General features: G+C 45.7%; 1 protein-coding gene and 1 long non-coding RNA gene across 3 annotated transcripts in view; one reads left to right on the top strand and one right to left on the bottom strand.

Moving 5' to 3' along the window:
* LOC311150356 overlaps nucleotides 1-26654 on the top strand; it is a 684587-nt gene that overhangs the window by 260995 nt on the left and 396938 nt on the right. The window lies entirely within an intron of this gene.
* The window catches only part of LOC311150289 (semaphorin-3F-like), a 48743-nt gene that overhangs the window by 8222 nt on the left and 13867 nt on the right, over nucleotides 1-26654 (bottom strand). Inside the window, exons 2-7 of the mRNA XM_084187675.1 lie at nucleotides 14694-14827; nucleotides 1063-1223; nucleotides 678-740; nucleotides 426-545; nucleotides 258-351; nucleotides 27-146 (exon numbers count right to left, since the gene is read on the bottom strand). Of these exons, the coding sequence (XP_084043801.1) occupies nucleotides 27-146; nucleotides 258-351; nucleotides 426-545; nucleotides 678-740; nucleotides 1063-1223; nucleotides 14694-14796 (661 nt within the window). The 5' untranslated portion in view covers nucleotides 14797-14827. The remainder of the gene's footprint in view (nucleotides 1-26; nucleotides 147-257; nucleotides 352-425; nucleotides 546-677; nucleotides 741-1062; nucleotides 1224-14693; nucleotides 14828-26654) is intronic.

Here is a 26654-nt window from a genome sequence, read left to right as displayed (position 1 = left end):
CCTGTGAGTCAGAGGGGCAAACTCACCATTCAACCAGCGGGAGTCATATTGCTCCGTCCTGACAGCAGGTCTGTCCCCCAGTGTTCTAAAGATGGCCAGGTCCGTGCCCATGAAGTCAACGTGGACCCCTGCATACAGATTCCCATCTGCCAAAGAGGGAATGAAACAGCATAATGGATTATGACAATGGTTATAGGTACCGTAAGGGAGGACTGTGGTGGGAACTGTAATGATGAACAGATAAGAAGAGGTCTCACTGATAAGGGCTGCAGCGTTCTCCTGTCGAGGGTCATAGGAGCATTTCCCTTTCCCTGAGTCCCCGTTGCCAGGGACCAGCCTGAACAGGTACTCCTGCACAGAGAGGACAATACATGGAGGTAGGTATGTTTGTGTGTGTGTGTGTGTGTGTCTGTGTGTGTCCGTACCTCTGCTCTCCATCCTCTGTTGATGAAGGTGCAGATAGGCTTATAGGCCCCTGTGCCACAGGTGTACAGGTGTGTGCGATTCCAGGGTTCGATCAGACGCACAAAGTTTGCACACTCCCCCTGATTAGTACAGAGAGAGAACAGAGTTACAATACACTGTACATACTTTACATAAATACAACAACAACAACAGTATTTGTGTAGCACTTTTCATACATCAAAGCTAATAGTCAAGAGGTAAAGGGTACTCACCTGCCCACCCTTTCCAGTCATTCTACACTCTCCTTTCCTCTGGGTAGTGGCCGGCCAGTGAATCTGAAGGAAGAAGAGTACAAAATGCAACATTTCAGATCCGGTGCCTTGTGTGATTTTCTACATAGAAACATAACATATTCTAAGCCTTATAATAATATATCATAAAGGCTCACACATGCTTATAATAGATAATAAAGCGTTATACCTGGGGACATAAAGTGTTACTATTATTTGCACTCATAGGCCTACAAATGGCTACAAAATTAAATAAAACATTAGAATGGATCCTGGCAACATGAATACAGGACGGCCATCTTGGTCAAGAAAATCTAATCAGGTATTATATTTATCTCATAGGAGTCATTATAGTGTTTGCTCTTACTATGAGGGGCTCCTTGTTGATGTTGTGCATGTCCAGGGCCACCAGGTACTCCCGGCTGCCCAGGTAGAGACGGCCCTGGTCCTGGTCCATGTGCAGGATGCGGTAGTCACTGGTGTTGAAGGAGAAGGAGAAGGGCCGTGCTGTCCGCGTCTCCATCAGCTCTGGACCAGCACACACACAGAGGCAGACAGACAGACAGACACATAGACAGACAGAGAGAGATACAGAGCGAGACAGACAGAGAGGCATGCAGAGAGACAGACAGATAGCCAGACATGCATATAGACAGACAGACACAGACCGACAGAGACATGCAGACAGACCGACAGACAGAGAGACATGCAGAGAGAGAGAGATACAGAGAGAGACAGACAGAGACAGAAAGAGACAGACAGATAGACAGAGACAGACAGACAGATAGATAGGCGGACAGACAGACATCATTCATTTTGATCAGAACACATTTGGGGACATGAAATACCTTGGACTGTTAATGCACTGTGACACAGTAAACAGCAGAGGGAGCCAAACACCTCTCTCTTTGTAAGTGTGAGGTGAGCCAAGGCCCTGAAGCACGTGGAGAAATGAAAGATGGGTTCAGCTGTCTGTGTGTGTGTGTGCGCGCCTGTGTTTTTCGTGTGTGTCTATCAAATCTCTTATTGTCTCTATTAGTTTGGGTTCTAGCTCAGAGTTACTGGTCCGCCACAATGGGGATAGATACCACTCCACAATCCAAAGTAATGTGTTTTATGGTCAACCGTCTAATATAACACAGGATAATGGCACTTCTCTATTGGACGGACAATTTCAATCCTCATATTCATGTGACCTGCAGGATGGGGGTGCAGGGAGAGCAGCTCGTTGACTTTAGACATAAATTCTGGTTATGAGGGCGTGAAGATAATGCCGCCCTCCAACTATACGAGAGAGGGCGTTAGTTTGGCAATGGAGGATTGGTGAGAGCATTTATAAATGACTCACGTTAGCCTCATACCAGACACACTTTGATCTCACCAGGTAATACTGCCCTTCCAACTGGTAACCTGTCTGGGCTCGGTCCGAAACTTTAAATACATAAAAATAGCTTGAGCCGTAGTGGTGTGAAGGTCACAGTCGTACACTGGCCAAGGTTCTGGGAACAGGCTTTAGACGATGCTCAATGGAGAGAATCTCTTTTTATCTGAAAGGTATTCACTGTAAACCTACATGGAAGCAGAACCTTCATTTAGCTAACACTAAGTGCCACAAAAAGATGATTCATTTGTGCTTGGAAAACATTTTTTTTTTTTTCGAGTCAAGAAAGAAACATCCTAGTTGTACTAAAACCCAATTAAATATAATGTAACCCTTTCAAAAGAAATTGATATTAGTTAACTTCAGACATGTGAGGTCTATGACGATGCATCTTTTGTAGTAGAGATGCATATCTTTATTGCAGATATGTCTTCATGAATGACCATACACTTGCGAGAGAGTGTATGTATACCCTTAGTGTGTGTGTGTGTGTGTGTGTGTGTGTGCGTAATCTATGTTTGTGTGGACATCAGAGAAGAGAGGGCAGCAGAGGGGCATGTGAATGTGTTTGGTGCTGTTATCTGGCCCTCTAACTAGGTGGTGAAGTGTGGCCGTCTGTCTGTCTCTCGCAGCTGTGTGACTGATCTGCAAACAATCCGTAGAATTCCATCCGTCACCGCTCCACGGAGCACATGGGATTCCGGCCGCTCGGTGTGCTTAGGGAGGAGGGGGGAGGGCAGCGGGCTTCTATTCTCAGGGCTCCTCTCATCCCATTCCAAGTGGGTTTATCCCGAAAATCCACTATCTTTGGGCAAGGGTGGGACAGAGGGCTGACTGTTTGAAAAAGGACACACCTGCTGGCCATGAAGGTCAGGACTAATGGACCCTCTGAGGCTGTTTCCACACTGTGTGGGGAACAGAAGGCTAGGCTCAAAACAGGCATGTTGAGATGTACTTACTTACAATATGCTGGGTATGCCTACACTACCTTAAACTATATCATACAACTGCATCACCTAAGAGTAGTATCATGCAAAGGTCATGCAGAGTTGACGACTTAAATACAATTAACTGAGCGCCATTTAGTCTGAGACATAAAATTAGTTTCCGCTGGTTTGAGGTAAGAGGATAGGGGAGAACAGTTGCTTATAAAATATTTCACTTTCCATAGCAATGTACCATTTGTAAGCAGCGACAATCTCACAATCTAACAATTCGGCTCCATCATTAAAATGAGAATCCAACGTTGTCTCTCTCTTGGAAGATGGCACCGATGGACATGGCCACTTTGTTTCAGGCTCCTAAGAGCATTTGTGTATATTGTTGTGTATTGTTAGATATTACTGCACTGTTGGAGCTAGGAACACAAGCATTTGGCTACACCCGCAATAACATCTGCTAAATATGTGTATGCGACCAATAACATTTTATTTTATTTTATTTGTCTCAGTCACATTGATGCCGTATGAACTACAGTAGCCTACCTTTCCAAACCAGATCATTCTGGATCACACTTCTCGTAGTGACCTTTAACCGTTCCACCTCCCAACCTCCATCTGTTAGCGGTCAAATGATCTTCTTCCCATGGCAAACCAACAATAAGGTGTGAAGTATGTGTGGTGGGCAGCTTCACAGGCAGAGGCCATTGTGTTGAGTGGTGCTGAAGCGTGTGTCCTCCACCTTAGGTCCTCTTTGCCACGGCGAAGCAACCACACTGACTCTTATATTAGCACAGAGTTTTAATACTCATCACTGCATTCTGTATCGAAAGGTTGGCTGGTCCTCATTAAAGTCCCGTAGATAATTTCACTGTTCCCTTTTGGTTTACAAAACTCTACTACACAAGCATCCGACTTAACTAACTTAATTGTTGAAGTATAAAAACATGAATTACCAAACCTGTTCAAAGGGTTGGTTAACTCTTGAGGTTCCTCGGGTCTCCACCAAATTAAGTAAATCCGCTTTTAGTTTTAATGTACCACACTCTTGGAAAAATTTACAAAAGTCATTACATTTTCTATGTTCTGGTGCCGCTTGGGCAATTTAAAGTGTTGATTGAAGACCTAGTAGCTGTGGAATGTAACAATTTTTTGTACATTTTGTGTCGTGCTGTATTTTTATTTCACATTGTATTGATTGCTGTGATCAGGGTACCCTTGAGAATGAGACCCTGGTCTCAATGGATTTTCCCAGAATAAATAAAGAATAAATACATTTAAATAAAAATGTAATGAATGCCATCGCCCGTTAGCAGAGCTACCTAGTACTGTAACTAGCAAAATATCCGTAGTTGTTGTGACTTCAAAACAGAAACACGCCTGTGCTTTAGGGACACAAGAGGTCATGCTGAGTGTAGTGCAAAAATGTAACAATTACTAAAATAAATAATAGAACAAATAACTTAATCTTTTAACCAACAGCTTTACATTATGTGAGAATAATAATAACTGTATACAGATGTAGGATCTTAATTTGAGCCAGTTTCCTACAGCAGGAAAACAATCCTGCAGCAACAGGAAATGTGAATTATTATGTGGATTATAATTAATGGACATTTTTCAAGGGGTTGATACATTTTTCATAAGGGAAAATCAAGTCTGTAATTTCAAAGTGGAAATTACAAACGTCATAAGCCTTTTTAAACCTCAAATACACAACAAGTTTGAAATGTCCTGCACTGCAGGAAAGTTATCCTGGGGGTGATCAAATTAAGATCCTGCAGCTGTAGGCCTACTGTAGGCCGTACTGTAGGACGTAACAAATATGATACATCTGAGGTTAACCATGACGAGGTGCTCGACCTACTGCTGAGTCTTTTCCCTCTCTCTTATTCACACTCATATGAAAACAAGCACTGCCAAAACAATGTGTGTACAAACCCAGTCCAACCAGGCGTGTTACTGAAGTAAAGCATAGCAGGTGACATCATCAGAATGGTGAAGAGAGTGTAGACTTGATTAGAAGCACTGGGTGTTTGGGGTATAGTAGTTGTATTTCAGGCCTTGTACTGAATCAACACCAAAGAATGTATGTGTCCCCAGTGTTCCTACTTCCCAATGTTGTAATGGATCTATTTTATATCATAGTACAAGACGTATGTATACAGTAACATCAGAGTGGTAATTATGTTAGAGGTAGTGTGGGCAAGTCAGTCATCAAACAGTATGGTAAGAGTTCTGGGCGAGTCAGTCATCAAACAGTATGGTAAGAGTTCTGGGCGAGTCAGTCATCAAACAGTATGGTAAGAGTTCTGGGCGAGTCAGTCATCAAACAGTATGGTAAGAGTTCTGGGCGAGTCAGTCATCAAACAGTATGGTAAGAGTTCTGGGCGAGTCAGTCATCAAACAGTATGGTAAGAGTTCTGGGCGAGTCAGTCATCAAACAGTATGGTAAGAGTTCTGGGCGAGTCAGTCATCAAACAGTATGGTAAGAGTTCTGGGCGAGTCAGTCATCAAACAGTATGGTAAGAGTTCTGGGCGAGTCAGTTATCAGTCAAGTTCAACCACTAAGAGTTGTCCTATATAATTATCACTCTGTTAATACAAATTTTTTTTTCAATCGCTTTGGTGCAATTTTCACAAGTATGTGGTACATTTTTACAACTCTTCGTACAAAAGTCAAAACAGATCATCCAAAAAGCAGTTGTTTCAAAACTCTAAGTACACTTTCAATTGATGAAGTACAACACACAAAATCATACAGTCACTTTTTCACCAAACTTAATCAGTGTTTAATCTAGAAATACATGTTTCACATTGCAGTACATGTTTTACATTACTTTTGATATGATTCTCTTCTCATTTGTTAATATACTTTTTACTATTACTTAATCCGACTGCTCTTGATTGATAATCACTGTCACACCCTGGCTCGGGGACTCTATATGTTGAGCCAGGGTGTGTGCATTCTATGTGTTCGTTTTCTATGTTGGGTATTCTAGTTGTTCTGTTTCTATGTTTGCCTGTATGACTCCCAATCAGAGGCAACGAGTGTCAGCTGTCGGCTGGTTGTCTCTGATTGGGAGCCATATTTAATCTGTATGTTTTCCTTTGGGTGTTGTGGGTTTTTGTTCCGTTTCGGTATGTTTAACCGTTGGACTTCACGAGTCGTGTTTTGTTTTGTTCGTTACTTTAATTAAAATAAAGTCATGTTTGTATCACACGCTGCGCCTTGGTCCGCTTCCTGTAACGACGATCGTGACAGAAAAACCCACCGTAAAAGGACCAAGCAGCGTGTCCAGGAGCAGGCAGACTGGACATGGGAGGAAGCGCCAGGAAAGGAGATAGAGAGGCTGGCGATGGCCCAGGTGGGCAAAGTGTGGTCCTGGGAGGACATGCTCGGGGGCAAGGGACCTTGGGGTAGGATCAAGGCCCTGGCGAGAGAGGAGCAGCGGCGTCAGCAGTGCCATCGTCGGACGGACGAGAGGCACCCCCAATAATTTTTTAGGGGGGGGCACACGGCATGGGCGACTGGGCAGCAGGAGGCTGCCACAGGGCGTATTGGGCGATTTGGAGAGGAGGCCACCGGGTTTGGGGGGCCAGAAGGCAGGTTCGCGGAGCCTGGATGGAGAGCGGAACCAACTTCCCGTGCTCAGGCATGGCAGCATGGGACGGGGCAGGTTCCGCGGTATGCGGAGCGGCGTACTGTGCCACGAGTGGTCCGGCATAGTCCTGTACGTTCTGTGCGAGCACCCCGCACGTGTCGTGCGAAGGTGGGTATGCAGCCAGGACAGAGTGTGCCGGCTCAACGCTCGTGGTCTCCAATGCCTCTCCGCGGTCCCGGATTTCCTGCTCCAGTGTCACGTGCTGTTATGCCAGTACGGGTACACAGCCCTGTACGTCCTGTGCGGATGCCACACACAGTGCGTGTGAGGGTAGGCATTCAGCCAGGACGGGTGGTGGCCGCTCTTCACTCCAGGTCTCCTATCCGTCTCCACAGCCCAGCCCGGCCTGTCCCTGCTCCACGCACCAAACCTACGGTGTGCGTCGCCAGCCCTGCCCGGCCTGTTCCTGCTCCTCGCACTAAGCCTACGGTGTGCGTCGCCAGCCCTGCCCGGCCTGTTCCTGCTCCTCGCACTAAGCCTACGGTGTGCGTCGCCAGCCCAGCCCGGCCTGTTCCTGCTCCACGCACCAAGCCTACGGGGTGCGTCGCCAGCCCTGCCCGGCCTGTTCCTGCTCCTCGCACTAAGCCTACGGTGTGCGTCGCCAGCCCAGCCCGGCCTGTTCCTGCTCCACGCACCAAGCCTACGGGGTGCGTCGCCAGCCCAGCCCGGCCTGTTCCTGCTCCACGCACCAAACCTACGGTGTGCGTCGCCAGCCCGGCCCGGTCTGTTCCTGCCACTCGCACTAAGCCAGGGGTGCGAGTCGCCAGCCTGGTCCAGCCTGTTCCTGCCACTCGCACCAAGCCAGGGGTGCGAGTCGTCAGCCTGGTTCAGCCCGTTCCTGCTACTCGCACCAAGCCCGGGGTGCGAGTCGTCAGCCTGGTCCAGCCCGTTCCTGCTACTCGCACCAAGCCAGGGGTGCGAGTCGTCAGCCTGGTTCAGCCCGTTCCTGCTACTCGCACCAAGTCCGGGGTGCGAGTCGTCAGCCTGGTCCAGCCCGTTCCTGCTACTCGCACCAAGCCAGGGGTGCGAGTCGTCAGCCTGGTTCAGCCCGTTCCTGCTACTCGCACCAAGCCCGGGGTGCGAGTCGTCAGCCTGGTAAGACCGGTCAGCTGCTCCACAACGGAGCGTAAGCAATCCGCTCCGTCAATGACCAGTCCAGATCCAGCCAGCGGGGTCAGACCGGACCAGGGGCGCTACGGGGGTATTATGGAGGGGTGGTGGTCAAGGCCGGAGCCGGAGCCGCCTCCGAGGAGGAATGCCCACCCAGCCCTCCCCTGTTTGGGGTGTTTAGACGCGGTCGCAGTCCGCGCCTTTAGGGGGGGGTACTGTCACACCCTGGCTCGGGGACTCTATATGTTGAGCCAGGGTGTGTGCATTCTATGTGTTCGTTTTCTATGTTGGGTATTCTAGTTGTTCTGTTTCTATGTTTGCCTGTATGACTCCCAATCAGAGGCAACGAGTGTCAGCTGTCGGCTGGTTGTCTCTGATTGGGAGCCATATTTAATCTGTATGTTTTCCTTTGGGTGTTGTGGGTTTTTGTTCCGTTTCGGTATGTTTAACCGTTGGACTTCACGAGTCGTGTTTTGTTTTGTTCGTTACTTTAATTAAAATAAAGTCATGTTTGTATCACACGCTGCGCCTTGGTCCGCTTCCTGTAACGACGATCGTGACAATCACTTAACCGTTTGGTAAACCTAGAGATTTTAAACTGGTTTGTCTACTACAGATTTTTTTACTGGTTTGAGAACTACATAATGAAAATGTATGTCTGTAAAGTAGAAACATATAAAGTATGATATATACTCTAATGTACTATTATGATGATGACTATTATGATTTTATTTCACAGTAAATTTGAAAAGATCTGATATTGACAAGATCAGAGATTTACTGTATGTAACAAATACATCCCCTATACAGTCAATATGTAACACTGCTTTACTAAAATTGCATTGGCCAATACAGTACTGTAATATCATAATATAGGCCATTTCTGTAGCAGACGCTTTTATCCAAAGTGACAACAGTGAGTCCACACATTTTTGGATGTGACCCCAGTGGGAATCAAACCCACAACTGGTGTTGCTAGTGCCATGCTCTTACGTACTGAGCCACGTACAGGACCACTACAATACATAAGTACAATACAATACATGATTACAATACAGGTGGAAGATGTATGATTGCCATCCCCATGAGTGTACAGATGCCGTATCTTAATTTGATCATCCTGTTGTTGCAGGAATTTTCCTGCACTGCAGGAAATGCAAACTTGTACCGTATTCAAGGTTTAAAAAGGCTTCTTAAGTTTGTAATTTCGAAAAAATATATAATGGATGAGGCATGCAATGACATCAGTCCAGACCTATGTCAGGCTTGGATTCGCCATGCCAAAAGCTTTTTCCCCAGGTGCATGAACAATGAGGACATTTACTGCTCAAGACAGGATTGATGCAAACTAGTGCCTGCTAAACGTTGTTTATTTCATTTCTTTCATTAGATCACAGTACACCTACTGTATGTTGTAATTAAATCTGAACAATACATTTATTTTTTGCATCAATGATCACATCTTTGATCACACATGGGATAGAAATTGTGGAAATGTAATGTTCAGTCCATTTTAATGGGTAGTGTAAGTGTATTGCCTAATGTAAAACAGTGTAATTTACTTTAATTTACAGTACTGTAGCATATTACATTCAAAGGGCAATTTTGGAACATGTATCTTGCATGTTTTGCTATTGGATTAACTGGTTATTAAAATAACTAAATTGAGAAGATATCATTATGTGTTTTGGTGATTAAATCAATGTTGTCATGGTATTTCACAGTATACTTATATTTTGGATCAATGGTTGTGTGGTGAAAGATGTCTTCAAGCTAAATGAATGCACAAGAAAAAGTTCTGAATATGAGACTTGCGACATTACAAGTCTTACCAGTTTGGAGTTTTGTACTAAGTGTTTTGAAAATTCACCACATACTTGTGAAAACAGCACCAAAGCGATTGAAAAAATGGTAATAAACTTCATATCGCCTCTGGGCTCATCCTGACAATAACAACCCTGCCTTAGCCCCAATCTACAGTATGTTAGAGCAGCACTGGATGGAGACAGAGCGAGGTTTGGGAGGAGTTCCTTCTTTACCACAGTGGAATCTAGTTTTGTTTGCCAGTTGGCCATGGCTGTGATGGCTGTGTGTGTGTGTGTGTGTGTGCAAATGTGCCAGGGCCAAAAAAGCTGCCAGATAGTCTTGTAATAGGATTTATTAGTGAGGGACAAAAAGTGGTCACATTTTCCACTCGCAACCCTAACTAAGGGGTGCTATAGGAATCAGGACTGCTCACAAATAAAGTTAATAAAACCAGGCCTCTGGTGCCAATCCTAGTCATCTATTTGCACTTACAGTAACAACAACACATTTTATTTTACAGCCATTAGGTAACCACATTATGTCGCCTATTATCTGAATCTAGGTAGATTGTTCGATTTTTTTATACCAAATTGTCTGTCAATCAAACTGCTGTAGTTTGGTAGGCTCTATACCCAATGAATGCCTAAATTGCTAGTGCTATTGTTAACTTTCTTGCTTATAATAAAGTGTGACAGAAGTCTATCAGTGTTCTCATTGCTATGGAATAAACTTAAAGAATATGTGGACTTTGCCAAGTGCAGTAGTAGTATCTCTCATTAGCAGATTGGGCTGACTTCATACTGTAGGATTTAAATCAAGACTTTGGGGGCATGTCCAAGATCACTTTTTTGGACCTCCCAAATAACTTTTTGGGATCACCAATCCGCCGGGTCACCTTTGACTGCAAGTGCCTACGCAGAATTCTGGGAATTACATGGCGCGACCACATCCTGAACACAATACGGCGAAAGACGGACCAACCCCTGTCTTTACACTGGTCAGAGCCTCCTGACTTCAACTGTTTGGCCACCTGGCAAGATCAAACCCGCCTCTGGGGCCTGCCCTCATCCTCAAGGACCCATCTCCCAACTGGCCACACCCAAGAGGAAGACCGAGAGCCAGGTGGTCCGACCAGTTGGAGTACGACCTACACAACCTGGGACTCAACACCACATCAGCCTGGGACCTGGCCCAGAATAGGACAGTGTGGAGATACAAATGTTGAATCACTATGCTCCTAGGAGCTACTGAAGATGAGCCAGTGAGTGAGTGAATGAATGAGTGAGCCAGAGAGTGAGTGAGACAGTGAGTGAGTGAGTGAATGAGTGAGCCAGTGAGTGAGTGAGTGATAAGGGGTCTCATAGGTAATGTTTTTGGACATCCCAGATAACTGTTTTGGACCATCCATAGGGGTCTCATGCTAAACCTGGTATTAGTCTGGGTACTAGGCAATACCCCCGCAGGTGCTATTTCCATACTACTTCCAACACTTATCAGCTTTCCAGTCATATGGGGCTCCTTGAGGAAATGTTCACTTTCTTTATCTGATTTCTGGTGTGTGTCCTATAGCTAATGACTGGCTCAACTAAATGAGCAAGACTCAACAGCGCACCACTACCCCCCCTGACAGTGGTCCCTTAGTTTTCAATCATTAGAAGCACTTTGGACTGAATTAGTGGCTGGAAGCCAAGTGCTGGCAGGTGGCCAGCTCGTTGGGACAGAGACTGCTATTGTCACAAGGGTCCTTTAAGGGGCTGACTTTTTACAAGGCTGGGCCGGTCAAGTATCTCTTTTGGGCTGAATTCCACAAAAATTCTCAAGGGAAAGAAAAGTAATCAGGCAATGCTTGGTTCTCAGCCACAGGACCTTGATGATCTGCTGGCATTCTATCCATCAATGTTCCAATGAACATTCTATTTCCAAATAGAGCGTTACCTAATATGACTATTTGGCCCATTTGCAGGCTTTTTAATCTAGGAATAGTGACTGCATTAACTCATACAATATGTCTCTAACTCAATACACTGCACAGGGGTCCTCAGCTGCAAATGCAAAGGGAAGCGGAAAGAATGTATGTTGCTCTTTCTGAAATGATATCATATGATGGACGTTACTCTTTCTAAAGTGAAATAATTAGAAGATATTCTTTCTGAAATTGTATTATTGGATATCAAGATGCAACGTTGAGTTGAGCACAAATGCATTAAAGTGAAAATGGATAGCATCAGCATTTCTACACTGGAAAGGCTGATCAATGGATCATTGCACAAAATATATTCATTCTTTAAATAAATAATCCTCTTATTCAATGTTTGGGTCCAGGGTTATGTCAAGTTTAAGCTGTGACACCAAGCACTGGACATTCACTTCCCACCAAGTTATTTAAATCCTCTTCCCAGATCTCTGTGTGTTTTCCCCTAATTGACACAGTGGCTGTTATTCTTTCCCAATGAAAGTATTTCCCACATTTGCGGAGAAGCTCCGGAGGTAGTTGAGTACTCTGGGAAAGTTCTTCAGTTCCTGGTAGTGCAAATAGCCTGGTCTGTGTCAGAGATTGATAGAAAAACCATCAACCACCCTAGGATGAAGAAGAGACAGTAAGTATGCTCTACTGCTGCTGTTTCAACAGAGGCAGAATGGGGGGACAAAGAGTAGACCAGATGAGTTGTGTAGAAGGAGAATGCTGTGAGGATTTAAGAGGTAGGGGACAATATTGCCAGACAAAAGGTAGTTTTCCAAATGGATATTTGCACTTTAACATTAGGATGGGACATACCGTATGATGCATCCATCCAATTATTTTATTATTATGTGTGGGTTTTTCTTCTTCCCTGCCTGTAATACTGGGGTTTTTTCATGCTACTACACAGTCAAATCGCCCTCTAGTGGCCTCATGGGTGGACTGTTATTAATATTTTTCATAATTAATAAACATTATTTCAAAAAACCTGCCAAAGATCTGGTGTTTCTATGTCAAACTGTTTTGTTATATTTCAGTCTTCTGTGATGTATATAAAGTGTAATATTGGGACGCAAACTCAGAATACATTTCAACTCTATATCTGACATGGTAAAGGTGTCTTCTTTTTTTAAGCCCATAACCATGTGTGTGTGGTGTATATACTTTTGTTTCAAAGTAGATTTGTAAAGACTACCAAGAAACACTCTGTGTGACCCTGATTTAGCCCACTGCAGTAAAATGTTATTAAACTGATTTCAGACACAGTGAGCACAGTTACACGCACACAATAATACGATTATTGTGGATAGTCAGATTAATGTAATAGTTTGTTTAAAATGTTTACATGCTTTGCAAGAAGAACGATTTCCCTAATAATCCTGTATACATGGACACATCTGAAATCAGGCTACTGATGGGACTTTGATAAATGCAGAAAATCGGCAATCAAAATAAACGTTCTGCCACAATGACCATGTTAATTTTGCAAAACCTTTTTGATTCTGAGTTCAGACAAACTATTTCTAAGATGCATACTTTCAGTTTTTCCGAACTCAATTCACTCGCGCATAAGAGGGAGGCTTGCGCTACCGGTGCTGGCACATGCGCAGATCAAATACACTGCTGGAATGCCGATTAAGCTGTTTACATGTCCTAATAATTTGATTTTGAGTAAGGTGTTTACATGAATATTTCCATTCTCGGCCTAGTGCCATAATCAGTTTAATATTGAATTATTAGTGTGCATTTAAACATACTCATTACAGGATAAACCAACTGAGGTGGCAGTAGCTTCTGCACTCTGCCTTGAGAGAGTCCGTCTGGAACAAGATGACAGGCCCCGCTCTGCATAACAGGCATGTCTGTCTCGCATATTGGAGCAGGTTGTTGGATCTGGGCCCTTGCGTTCTTCAGGGGGATTCCCTGTGCGTTTGCTGAGGTAAACAGAGCAACCATGGCAGGCTATTTATACCCCGGTAACACCAGTGCCCTATCCTGTTTCTCAGAAGAGGAATCCGTTTCACTGTCACCTACGCACACAATAACCCAGGATAGACCACCACCCCCTGTCACCTCTCTCTCACTCACAGTGACACCCCTCCCCTTCCCTCCCTTAATACTCACACCCAAGTCTGTCTCTATTTCTCATTCTCACCACTCTTTCTATCCCTTACACTCTCTCTCTACCACACACACACACACACACACACACACACACACCTCTCCCTTACTCCCTTACTCTCTCCCTGCCTTTATTTTCACTCCCTCTCATCTCAAACTCTCTTTCCTTCTCTTCTCCATCTACTCCACCAGATTTATCCTCTTCCTTCCTCCCTTCATCACCCATCCACTCCTCCATTCCGTGTGGTTCTAGTGTTACACGGTGAGCTCAGACCTCCTGAGACGTGGGCGCCACCAGTGTCCCCTGGGCCCTGGCAGAGGGCCAACAGATCCTGTAACCCCTCCCCTGCACAGAGGGTGGCAAGGTGTGTCCGTTTGCGTTACATATAGCACATTCAGACAGAGACAAATGCACACACACATGCATACAGAGCTCCACAGAGACAGTCAGGTATTTTCACACCAAACACCAAACACATTTTTTGGATGAGAAAGAGTCTCATTGTCAGTATAAAGTGAAAGTGTCCTTTTGCTCTTGGGTCAAAATGCCAGTCAGCTTTTGGGTTTCTAAATTACTATTGTGTTCGTTTTATCATTGTTGTATGGTGTTTAAAGTGCAATATGTATTTTATTGAAAAAGTCGCTCTCAAGACCCCAACTATGTCTTTCACATAAAACAAAAATGTAAAGATTAGGGCATTCATAATTAAATGCACTGACTCAAATTATCTTAAGTGTTGGGGAATATTGCTGTTGGATAATTATTATAATATCAGCCTTAAAGCGCCAGTGTGTATACATCTACCAGCATTAACTTTAGGCAGTCCACGAAAAGTAATTCAGTTAAGCTCCAGATCTGTTTTGCTTTGAAAGAAAAGATGTGGCTGTTTTGAAGTTTAAAGAGCTTTCTATTTCAATTACACTGAATTTCACTAAAGTGATGGTAAATCTTCCCACTAAGAATATCCCAAACGATATCTGTCAAGTGAACACTCACTGAAAATAAGTAAGGCTCACCTTTGTAAGACAAATGCACTCTGGGAGCAGTCCGAGCGTCGGCATGGCAACTGTAGACACATAAACTCAGGAGAAAGAAGAGGAGGGCTTGGGTGGTCTCCATAGCAATGACAGCAGCGTTAACCTTTGGAGTCCTACAAAGGGGAAAGGGAAAAGCATTACAGATCAACTGAATGTCACTTAAAACCGTCATATCATTTGCAGCCATTTAGAGAGACTTCCACGTCCAATGCAACATCCCTTGCACAGAAAAGTGTAGATTTGAGAAGTTAAAAAGAAGATGATCCGTTTTAATTAATTCCCCTCTGACACTGAAATCACCCACTCAATAATCTGTTTGCAGGTCAGTGAGCATCGAAGCTTTCTTTGTCAGAACCAGAGTTAAGACTAAAATTACCTAATTACTGAGAAATATCATTAGCATGTCAATCACTACAAATTCCTATTGTTTACCCCCTTTTCAGGGTATCCAATTGGTAGTTACAGTCTTGTCCCATCGCTGCAACTCCCGTACGGACTCCGGAGAGGCAAAGGTCGAGAGCCGTGCGTCCTCCGAAACACAACCCTGCCAAGCCGCACTGTTTCTTGACAAAATGCATGCTTAACCAGCCACACCAATGTGTCGGAGGAAACACCGTACATACACCTGGCGACCGTGTCAGCATGCATGCGCCCGGCCTGCCACAGGGCGATGGGACAAATACATTCTGGCCGGCCAAACCCTCCCCTAACCCGGACGACGCTGGGCCAATTGTGTGTCGCCTCATGGGTCTCCCGGTCGCGGCCGGCTGCGACACAGCCCGGTATCGAACCAGGATCTGTAGTAACGCAGCTTGCACTGCGATGCAGCGCTGTCACGATCGTCGGATACAGAGGACCAAGGCGCAGCGTGGAAGGTGAACATATTTATTAAATAATGATTACACGAACAAAAACAACAAATCGATACGTGACGTCCAAAGGTGCAAAAACACAAACCTACACAGGAACAAGATCCCACAAACACTGTGGGAAAACTGGCTGCTTAAGTATGGTACCCAATCAGAGACAACAAGCAACAGCTGATACACGTTGCCTCTGATTGAGAACCACACTGGCCAACATAGAACTACAAAACTAGAACGAAAAACAAATGAAAACTCACACCCTGGCTCAACATACTAGAGTCCCCAGAGCCAGGGCGTGACAAGCGCTTTAGACCGCTGCGCCACTCGGGAGGCCCACAAATTCCCATTTCAAGAACACTATCAATCACAGGACAACAAAAGAGTGCACTTTCAACTACCAACTGATGCAGAAACTTTGGGAACAGGTTTCCCTCAAGAATTTCTCTGTATTTAGCGCCATCCATCATTCCTTCAATTCTGACCAGTTTCCCAGACCTTGCCGATGAAAAACATCCCCACAGCATGATGCTGCCACCACCATGCTTCACTGTGGGGATGGTGTTCTCGGGGTGATGAGAGGTGTTGGGTTTGCGCCAGATGTAGCATTTTCCTTGATGGCCAAAAAGCTCAATTTTAGTCTCATCTGACCAGAGTACCTTCTTCCATATGTTTGGGGAGTCTCCCACATGACTTTTGGCGAACACCAAACGTGTTTGCTTATTTTTTTCTTTAAGCAATGGCTTTTTTTCTGGCCACTCTTCCGTAAAGCCCAGCTCTGTGGAGTGTACGGCTTAAAGTGGTCCTATGGACAGATACTCCAATCTCCGCTGTGGAGCTTTGCAGCTCCTTCAGGGTTATCTTTGGTCTCTTTGTTGCCTCTCTGATTAATACCCTCCTTGCCTGGTCCGTGAGTTTTGGTGGGCGGCCCTCTCTTGGCAGGTTTGTTGTGGTGCCATATTCTTTCAATTTTTTAATAATGGATTTATATGGTGCTCCGTGGGATGTTCAAAGTTTCAGATTTTTTTAAATAACCCAACCCTGATCTATACTTCTCCACAACTTTGTCCCTGACGTGTTTGGAGAGCGCCTTGGTCTTCATGGTGCCGCTTGCTTGGTGGTGCCCCTTACTTAGTGGTGTTGCAGACTCTGGGCCTTTCAGAACAGGTGTATATATACTGAGATCATGTGACAGATCATGTGACACTTAGATTGCACACAGGTGTACTTTATTTAACAAATTATGTGACTTCTGAAGGTAATTGATTGCACCAGATCTTATTTAGGGACTTCATAGCAAAGAGGGTGAATACATATGCACGCACCACTTTTCCGTTATTTATTTTTTAGAGTTTTTTGAAACAAGTTATTTTTTTCATTTCACTTCACCAATTTAGACTATTTTGTGTATGTCCAGTACATTCAATCCAAATAAAAATCAATTTAAATTACAGGTTGTAATGCAACAAAATAGGAAAAACGCCAAGGGCGATTAATACTTTTGCAAGGCACTGTACTGTTCCCGTTCCTGTGACTGGGTTATTGTGAAATAGCTTGGCTCTCAGATAGCCAGGGAGCAGCACAAAGTGACCATCTCTATTTGACCTGTGTGCCCTTCCCCTGTCACTGGGACAGTGGTGGAGTAAAAAAGACTGTGAGAGTGGGGCAACAAGGACTTCCCCGGGAGTGACACACTCCAATGGAGATTAGGAAAGCATGCACTCCGAGACTGAGAGTTCTTAAACACTGCAGCCAAATCCTGGCAGCTTATACAAATCCCTGTCACATTGTCTTGCTTTAAATCTTAAACTCCTTTAGTAAGAGACAGTCTAAAAGCAAGAGAACCACCAATAAGGATCACACACACTCACTTACTCACTAGTGTCACGTTGTATAAGGATTTGAAGACAGGCGCAGGAATACGTAATAGGGGTTTTATTTCTCCACCCAACACAAGGTACGCCATGAACAACGACGGGGACGAAGCCCAAAACAAACACAAATATATATATAACACAGGTATGTAACCCAAACAAAAGAGTGAGGTGTAAACCTCTAAACAATACACGGGACGAGACCCGTAATAACAAGAGCACAATCTCTAAACAATACACGGGATGAGACCCGTAATACCAAGCGCACAATACACGGTACTCACGAGACCAACGGACATGGGACAATAATCGACAAGGACAATAGGGAACAGAGGGCACATATATACACATACTAATCAGGGGGGAATGGGAACCAGGTGTGCGTAATGCGACAAGACAGTCCGGGGTTGTTGGTAATGAACCAGATCAGTGATGCCTAGAAGCCCGGTGACGTAGACCTCCGGAGCTGGTGAACGGAATGAGCAGCAGTACCGGGGGGATCCGTGACAACTAGGCTTCGGAATCTAATGTAAATCAGGTCTGTTTAAGTTAGGGCGTGGGGGCTGTACTGTATTTTCCACACATATACCCAAGGTTAATGACGGGTTATCCTAACTGGAACATAAACACCTTTACCTAAGCTCAGACACACCAGAAAGAAGAACGGTTAAAAGGAGCGGGTGGCCATCCAATCGCCTCTGACCAGAATATCAGACTACATGTCCCGACGATTCTAGATGTTGAATTGAGGCAAACAGCCACCGTTCGTAGTCACCCAGTAGGGCGATCGCTTACACAACACGGCTACTTGCTGCTTTTAGCTATTCGTTGGAAACAAACATCATAGAGTCACATTTATTTATTTTCCAAGTTATAGCACACAAAATTCTTTGTGTTTTCATTTTTGCCATGGAAAAATTATTGCAATACTGGTATCGTCACAGCCCTAAATGATAATATTGCTTTTCTCTGTCAACATGTTTACATCCATACTTATCCAACACCATTACCACAGTAGTAGTAGTAGTAGTAGTAGTAGTAGTAGTAGTAGTAGTAGTAGTAGTGGTTGTAAAGTAGTAGTAGTAGTAGTAGTAGTAGTAGTAGTAGTGGTTGTAATGCAGTAGTAGTAGTAGTGGTTGTAATGCAGTAGTAGTACAGTAGTATTTTTTTACAGTAGAAAAAACATAATTTTATTCCACCATGGGAAAAGAGCTAGTGCGTAATCACCTCACTGCTAGTTTGACTGAGTTGAGCCCCAAGTCTTACATTATCATAATACTGTTTAATTAAGTAATAATAATAGTCTCCATTATATGCTTGCTGTTATGGTGAATATGAGAGCAGTGGGGCCTCTGCTTGACTTGCTCAGCAACATTCTCCACAGTCTGTTGCTTCTGTATGAACCAGGAGGTTATCAGGACATTAGGCTGCCTTTGAACATGACACATTGGATGTTTCTCAATATGCATACTACTGTGCTCCACACTCTCATGCTCCGAGTTCATTCTCCGAGGACGTTCTCTTGAGTATGCTCTTGTGAGGATGAGATTGTGGAGGACACATAAAAATGTACATTTGAGAAGCACTACCCACTCCCATGCTACTGCATTACCTTTGACCAATACAGACAAAATAAGATAACTACATAAAAAAAGCAAGCTTGTAACTTCATAATTATCAGCTACACTACCGTTCAAAAGTTTGGGGTCACTTAGAAACGTCCTTGTTTTCGAAAGAAAAGCCATTTTTTTGTCCATTAAAAATAACATCAAATTGATCAGAAATACAGTGTAGACATTGTTAATGTTGTAAATGGCTATTGTAGCTGGAAACGGCTGATTTTTAATGGAATATCTACATAGGCATACAGAGGCCCATTATCAGCAACCATCAGTCCTGTGTTCCAATGGCACGTTGTTTTGCTAATCCAAGTTTATCATTTTAAAAGGCTAATTGATCATTATAAAACCCTTTTGCAATTATGTTAGCACAGCTGAAAACTGTTGTGCTGATTAAATAAGCAATAAAACTGTCTTTCTTGAGACTAGTTGAGTATCTGGAGCATCAACAATTGTGGGTTCGATTACAGGCTGAAAATGACCAGAAACAAAGAACTTTCTTCTGAAACTCGTCAGTCTATTCTTGTTCTGAGAAATGAAGGCTATTCCATGCGAGAAATTGCCAAGAAACTGAAGATCTCGTACAACGCTGTGTACTACTCCCTTCACAGAACAGCGCAAACTAAAAATACATATCTCAGACTGGCCAATAAAAATAAAAGATGGGCAAAAGAACACAGACACTGGACTTTTTCTTTGCAACTCTGCCTAGGTCAGCATCCCGGAGTCGCCTCTTCACTGTTGACGTTGAGACTGGTGTTTTGCGGGTACTATTTAATGAAGCTGCCAGTTGAGGACCTGTGAGGTGTCTGTTTCTCAAACTAGACACTCTAATATATTTGTCCTCTTGCTCAGTTGTGCACTGGGGCCTCCCACTCCTCTTTCTATTCTGGTTAGAGCTAGTTTGCAATGTTCTGTGAAGGGAGTAGTACACAGCGTTGTACGAGATGTTATTTCAATGGACAAAAAAATTGCTTTTCTTTCGAAAACATGGACATTTCTAAACTTTTGAACGGTAGTGTATATGTGAATCCATGGGTGGGCCTGGGAGGGCATAGGTCCACCCACTGGGGAGCCAGGGACCAGCCAATCAGAAAACATTTTTCCCCACAAAAGAGCTTTATTACAGACAGAAATACTCCTCAGCACCCAAAACTGCACATTTTAAAGTGGCCTTTTATTGGCCCCAGCACAAGATGCACCTGTGTAATGATCGTGCTGTTTAATCAGCTTCTTGATATGCCACAGCTGTCAGGTGGATGGATTATTTTGGCAAATGAGAAATGCTCACTAACAGGGATGTAAACAAATTTGTGCATAAATTTGAGAGAAATACGTTTTTTTGCAGATTTTTACGTGGTTACGTCAACAATCCTTGGAATATTTCATTTGAAGCTTGCATCTATGCTTCAAAATTTGTACAAATGAAGTACATGTCTGAGAACTCCGTGCTCTGTTTCGCATACTTTGTTTTGGACTCATACTCCGACAGTTCCGTGCTCCAATTTGCATGATTGTATGCATATTGAGAAACACCCATTGTCACTGACCTGTCATTGTCATCAAGACTCTCACTGCAGCAAAAATGTTATCCAACTGGATCCACAAACTGGGTCTCACAGTAACACAAAACATGTAAAACCGTCTTTATTTTACTTGAACTTACTTACTAACTCACTCCTTCTCTTCATTTACGTACCCCTGTAACAATGACGCTGTAAGTCGAGAAGCAGGTGCAGGTGAAACAAACATGAAACGAGACAGCGTAACAATGGCGATGTAGCATAAACACAGGAACAATACCGACTGAGGACTAAACGTAAGGAAGGGACATATAAAGGGGAGGTAATGAGGAAGGTAATGGAGTCCAGGTGTGAATCATAATGATCTGCAGGTGCGCGTAATGATGAATCCCAGGACCGGTTGTTAGTACTCCGGTGACGTCGCACGCCGGAGGGGAGGACCAGGAGCAGACGTGACAGTACCCCCACTCTGACGCGCGGCTCCCGTCGCAGGACGACACCAACCAGAGGGACGACCCCGAGGACGAGGAGCGGGTCGGTCTGGGCGGCGAAGGTGGAATTCACGGATGATGTTGGGATCCAGAATGTCCTCCACCGGAACCCAACACCGCTCCTCTGGGCCATACCCCTCCCAGTCCACCAGGTAATGGAGCTGACCCCCACGATGCCGGGAGTCCAGTAGGGATCTGACAGCATACGCCGGACTCCCCTCAATGTCCAGGGGGGTTGGGGGGGGGGGGACAGCTTCAGCTAGGGGACCAGGAACCACCGGCCTGAGACATGAAAAGAGGGTGAGATATGATAGTGACTGGGCATCTGTAACCTATACACCTCGTTGACCCTCCGGAGAACCTTGAACAGCCCTACAAACCAGGGGCTCAGTTTCTTACAGGGCAGGCGGTCTCACTGCGGTGGCGGTCTGCCTGTTCCTTTTGATGATGGACGGCGGCTGGAGTCTCATGTGAGCGTCACTACATACCTCTTCTGTGCGCCGGAATCACTCATCAACCGCAGGAGCGTCGGTCTGGCCCAGGGTCCAAGGGGCCAGGGCCGGCTGAAAACCCAGAACACACTGGAAGGGGGTCAACCCAGTGGAGGAGTGACGTAGCCAGTTCTGGGCGTACTCTGCCCATGGAAGGAATCGTGCCCACTCACCCTGCTGGTCCTGACAGTGACTCCTCAGGAACCTCCCCAGCTCCTGGTTCATCCTCTCCACCTGCCTGTTGGACTGAGGCCGGTACCCATAAGTGAGGCTGACCGTGACCCCGAGCTTCTCCATGAAGGCCCTCCAAACTCGTGATGTGAATTGGGGCCCACGGTCAGAGACGATGTCCTCCGGAAGGCCATAATGCCGGAAGACCTGATGGAAGAGTGCCTCAGCGACCTGGAGAGCAGTGGGTAGACCAGGAAGAGGGATTAAACTAAAGGACTTACCACCAAAATGGTGATGAAACCATCAGAGGAGGGGAGATTGGTTACAAAGTCAATGGATAGATGTGACCAGGGTCGATGAGGCACGGGAAGTGGCAGGAGCTTCCCTGCTGGAGTGTTCCGGGGGGACTTGGTTTGAGCACATACGGAACAGGAGTTGACATAGCGAGTGACGTCCTGCACTAAGGTGGGCCACCAGTATTTCCCAGAGATGGATTGGGTAGTGCGAGAAATACCTGGATGTCCAGCAACGACAGCTGTGTGCAACCAGGTCAGCAACCGATCCCTTATCCCCTTGGGAACGTAAATGCGCTCCGGAGGACAATTAGTGGGTGCGTGCGGATGTCCTTATCTATGTCCCAGACCACAGGAGCTACGACTCGGGAGGATGGAATTATGGGCACATTCTGGACAGGACCCTCCCCCGAATCGTAGAGACGGGACAGAGCATCGGCCTTGGTATTCTTAGAACCTGGGCGATAGGTCAGCGTGAAGTCAAACCTTGTGAAGAACAGGGCCCACCTTGCTTGGCGTGGATTCAGCCTCCTCGCTGTCCGTATGTACTCCAGGTTCCGATCGTCGGTGAGAATGACGAATGGTTCCTTGGCGCCCTCCAGCCAGTGTCTCCACTCCTCTAATGCCAACGTCACCGCCAGCAGCTCACGATCACTGACATCGTAATTCCTCTCTACAGGGGACAGTTTCTTAGAGTAAAACGGACATGGGTACAAGTTCTGTGGGTTACCCTGTCGTTGAGACAGAACTGCCCCCACACCTACCTCTGAAACCTCCACCTCCACCACAAAGGATGTCGTGGGATCTGGGTGTTTGAGCACTGAGGCGGAGGTGAAACGTCCTTTGAGTAGACAGAAGGCCTCATCGGCTGCTGGGTTCCACACCAACCTACAGGGCCCTCCTTTAAGGAGAGGTGAGAGGAGCAGTGACAGAGCTGAAGTTCCTGATGAAGCGGTGGTAGAAGTTGGCAAACCCCAAAAACCGTTGTAACCCTTTTAAGGTGGTTGGAACTGGCCATGACCTGACTGCATCTACCTTCTTGTCGTCCATCTTCACACCCTGCGGACTGATTTGGTAGCCTAAGAAGGACACCGTCCTCTGGTGAAATTGGCACTTCTCCGTTTTGCCGAACAGGTGGTTGGCGAGAAGGCGTTCCAGGACTGCTCGAACGTGAATGATGTGAATCTCCAAGGTAGCCGGTAGGTACATCAGGATGTCATCGATATACACGACCACCTGGCGGCCAAGCATGTCCCTGAACACCTCGTTAACAAATGCCTGGAACACTGACGGAGCATTGGCTAAGCCATATGGCATTACCAAGTACTCGTAGTGACCAGACATCGTGCTATAGGCCGTCTTCCACTTATTCCCCTCCCGGATGCAGATGAGATTGTAGGCACTCCGCAGTTCCAGTTTGGTAAAGAACTGGGACCCGCGGAGCTGCTCGATGGCTGACGGCACCAATGGGAGAGGGTACCGATACTTTGAGGTGATTTCGTTGAGTCCTCTGTAGTCTATGCAGGGACGTAACCCTCTATCCTTCTTGGCCACGAAGAAGAAACTAGCCGACACAGGGGAAGTGGACATGCGGATGAAACCTTGTTGGGGCGCCTTTTGGATGTAATCCTCCATGGCCTGGGTCTCAGCCACCGACAGAGGGTAGATGTGTCTACGCGGAGGCGCAGAACCTGAAAGCAGGTCGATGGCACAGTCCCAGGGGTGATGAGGAGGAAGACAGAATACCTCCCGCAGGTCCTGGTATACCTCCGGGATGTTGGGCTGAAGGGCAACCACAGGACTCTCAACCGACGTGGAACCACAGGGGACAGGGAAGCAGGTCCTCCGGCATTCGAGTGACCAGTCTGTAATTCTCATTCTCGACCATGAGATGGTAGGGTTGTGGCGTTGAAGCCAAGGGAGGCCGAGGATGATCTTATGGACTGGTGCACTGGTAATGAAGATGGGAATGTTCTCCTGATGAAGGGACTCCACGGTGAGTGTGAGTGGTTGAGTGATGTGGGTGACGGTTCCGGATCCTAAAGCCCGACTATCCAGGGCTTGAACCGGAAAAGGAGAGGAGAGCGGGTATGAGTTCATGTTAAGAGAGGAGGCAAGGGTCTGGTCAATAAAGTTCCCCGCGGCACCGGAATCCACTAACGCTGTAGACACAGTACATGAGGGACAGTCAGATAGTGTAATGGACACCAAAAAGAGCCTAGTAGACAGTGATGAAGATGGAATACTCACTCCTGCCCTAGGGGGTGGAAGATCATGTGACCGTCCCTCTGCTCTTGTGGATCCTGGATTCGGACATGCCGGACACCTCTGGAGCTTGTGCCCTCCCTCTCCACAGTACAGACAGAGCCCCAGCTGTGCCGCGGGGAGACAAGTGACCCTACCTCTATGGGTTCAGACTCTGATTCCGAGTGTTCACTGAGGGAAGGAGAGAAGCAATGAGAGTACCGGCGCTCCCGAAGTAGGTTATCCTGACGGATGGCCATCGCAATGAGTGCGTCCAAGGAGAGGTTGTCGCCTCGACAGGCCAGTTCCATCTGGACCTCTTCACACAAACCTCTTCTAAATAGCGTACGAAGCGCCGGCTAATCCATCCACTGGATGCTGCTACTGTCCGAAAGGTGAGCGTATACTCAGCAGCCGTCTGGTTACCCTGCCGTAATTGCAGTAGCCGCTCCCCTCCCTCTCTGCCCTCTGGGGGATGATAAAAAATAAATTTAAACAAACAGAGCCATGAACCCCTCATAAGAATCAAGCTCCTACTCTCCGCTCTCCCAGACGGCCATACCCCACTCCAACGCCCGCCCAGTCAGCAGAAAAAACACTGTGGCAACCTTGGACCTCTCGGTGGTGGGAGCTCCCCTCTGATGCGTAAAATAGAGAGAGCACTGAAGTAGGAAGCCACGGCATTTTGATGGTGTACCGTCATATTTATCCGGGAGGGATAAATGGGCATCGCTGACCTGAGCGGGTTGCTGAATGGGCTGATGTGCTGGCTCGTTGGGTCAACTGGTTGTAGAGTATCCTCCGCTGGATGAAGACAACGTCTCCTGGGTGTGTTCGAGACATTGCACACTGCGAAGAACCTCCTCCATAACCGATCCCAGTTGTGCCAGCTGGTCATGGTGTTGGCGTAGAAGATAACCCTGTTCATCGACCGTCTGAGAGATATTCAAATTTCCTGCTGCTTCCATGGTTTGAGTCGGTATTCTGTAACAATGACGCTGTGAGACGAGAAGCAGGTGCAGGTGAAACGTTTAATAAAACAACAAACATGAAACGAGACAGCGTAACAGCGGCGATGTAGCATAAACACAGGAACAATACCGACTGAGGACTAAACGTAAGGGAGGGACATATAAAGGGGAGGTAATGAGGAAGGTAATGGAGTCCAGGTGTGAATCATAATGATCTGCAGGTGCGCGTAATGATGAATCCCAGGTGTGCGTAATGATGAATCCCAGGACAGGTGGTTAGTACTCAAGCGACGTCGCACGGCGGAGGGGAGGAGCAGGAGTAGACGTGACAACCCCTTTGTCCTACCTTTTATATTTCTTACATTTGTATTATTCCTACAAATAACATCAATGTGTAGTCAATCTTTCTCTCAAGTAAAACATTTTTTTGTGTATATATATTCTAAGAATTGTGGCTTTTTTGAAACGTCAGCCAAGCATTACATAAATCATCCCTATGAGCTCGCATGACAGGGTGTTGTGGAGGAGTCTGAGTCTGCATATAGCATGGTAGCCTCTAATCACAAGCCACAGGTGACTGAGAGCGTGTTATTATCATCCCAGAGAGAGCCTTGATCTAAAAGAGGAAGTTCCACCTGCACATTGGAGAGTGGAGACAGAAGCATGGGCCTCTCCAATGCAAACAGACCATACTATCAAATAGGTTGAACTGCTGAAGATGAGAGGGGATCTGGATGGTCAGATACATGGTCACAGGGTAGGAAAAAACTACTCTTTACGAAGAATGCCAAAAAATATGGTTAATACTAAAACCACAGAGGAAAAGAAGAGCAGGGTACTAAGTACTAGAGTGGGTTTACTCGCTCTAAAGTCCAACCTGGTTCAACCATATTCATGAAACATCAGTTCTTATAATTTGCAATTAGCTATTTCAAAATTCCACACCTTTGATCTGGTTCTGCATGTTTTACAACTGATCTATTCGACCTGAGGACTAGTGCATAGATATAATGAGATGTGTCAGACAGTGCAAGCGTATCCAAGCCACATAACAGGAGGGATGGGAGGAGGAAATCAAAAAAGAGACAGAGAGAGGGGGAGAGAAAGAGAGAAATCAAGAGAACAGGGTGAGAGAGGGAAATGGACACAAAACATGTTGGAGAGGAAAACAAATCACACGAAAAAGGCAGGATTTTCACATTTGAGTCATGAATTTGGACCTGTGTCCACAGTAGATAAACAACAAAAAGTCATCAATTACATCCAAGTTCCTTTCCACTCAGTTCCACTGCCAAGTGTAAGCTTGAAGACAAACAATGAGAAGCTAGCTAAACCTCAGTTTTGGGTTGTAGTGTACTGAAATACTCCTCAAATATAAATGTAGTTTCCATGAGGCATTC

This window comes from Coregonus lavaretus, assembly GCF_964263955.1.
Source record: "Coregonus lavaretus genome assembly, chromosome: 22".
NCBI classification, from domain to species: Eukaryota; Metazoa; Chordata; class Actinopteri; order Salmoniformes; family Salmonidae; genus Coregonus; species Coregonus lavaretus.
Note: the sequence above shows the minus strand (reverse complement) of the source record. Positions and strands in the feature narration are given on the sequence as shown.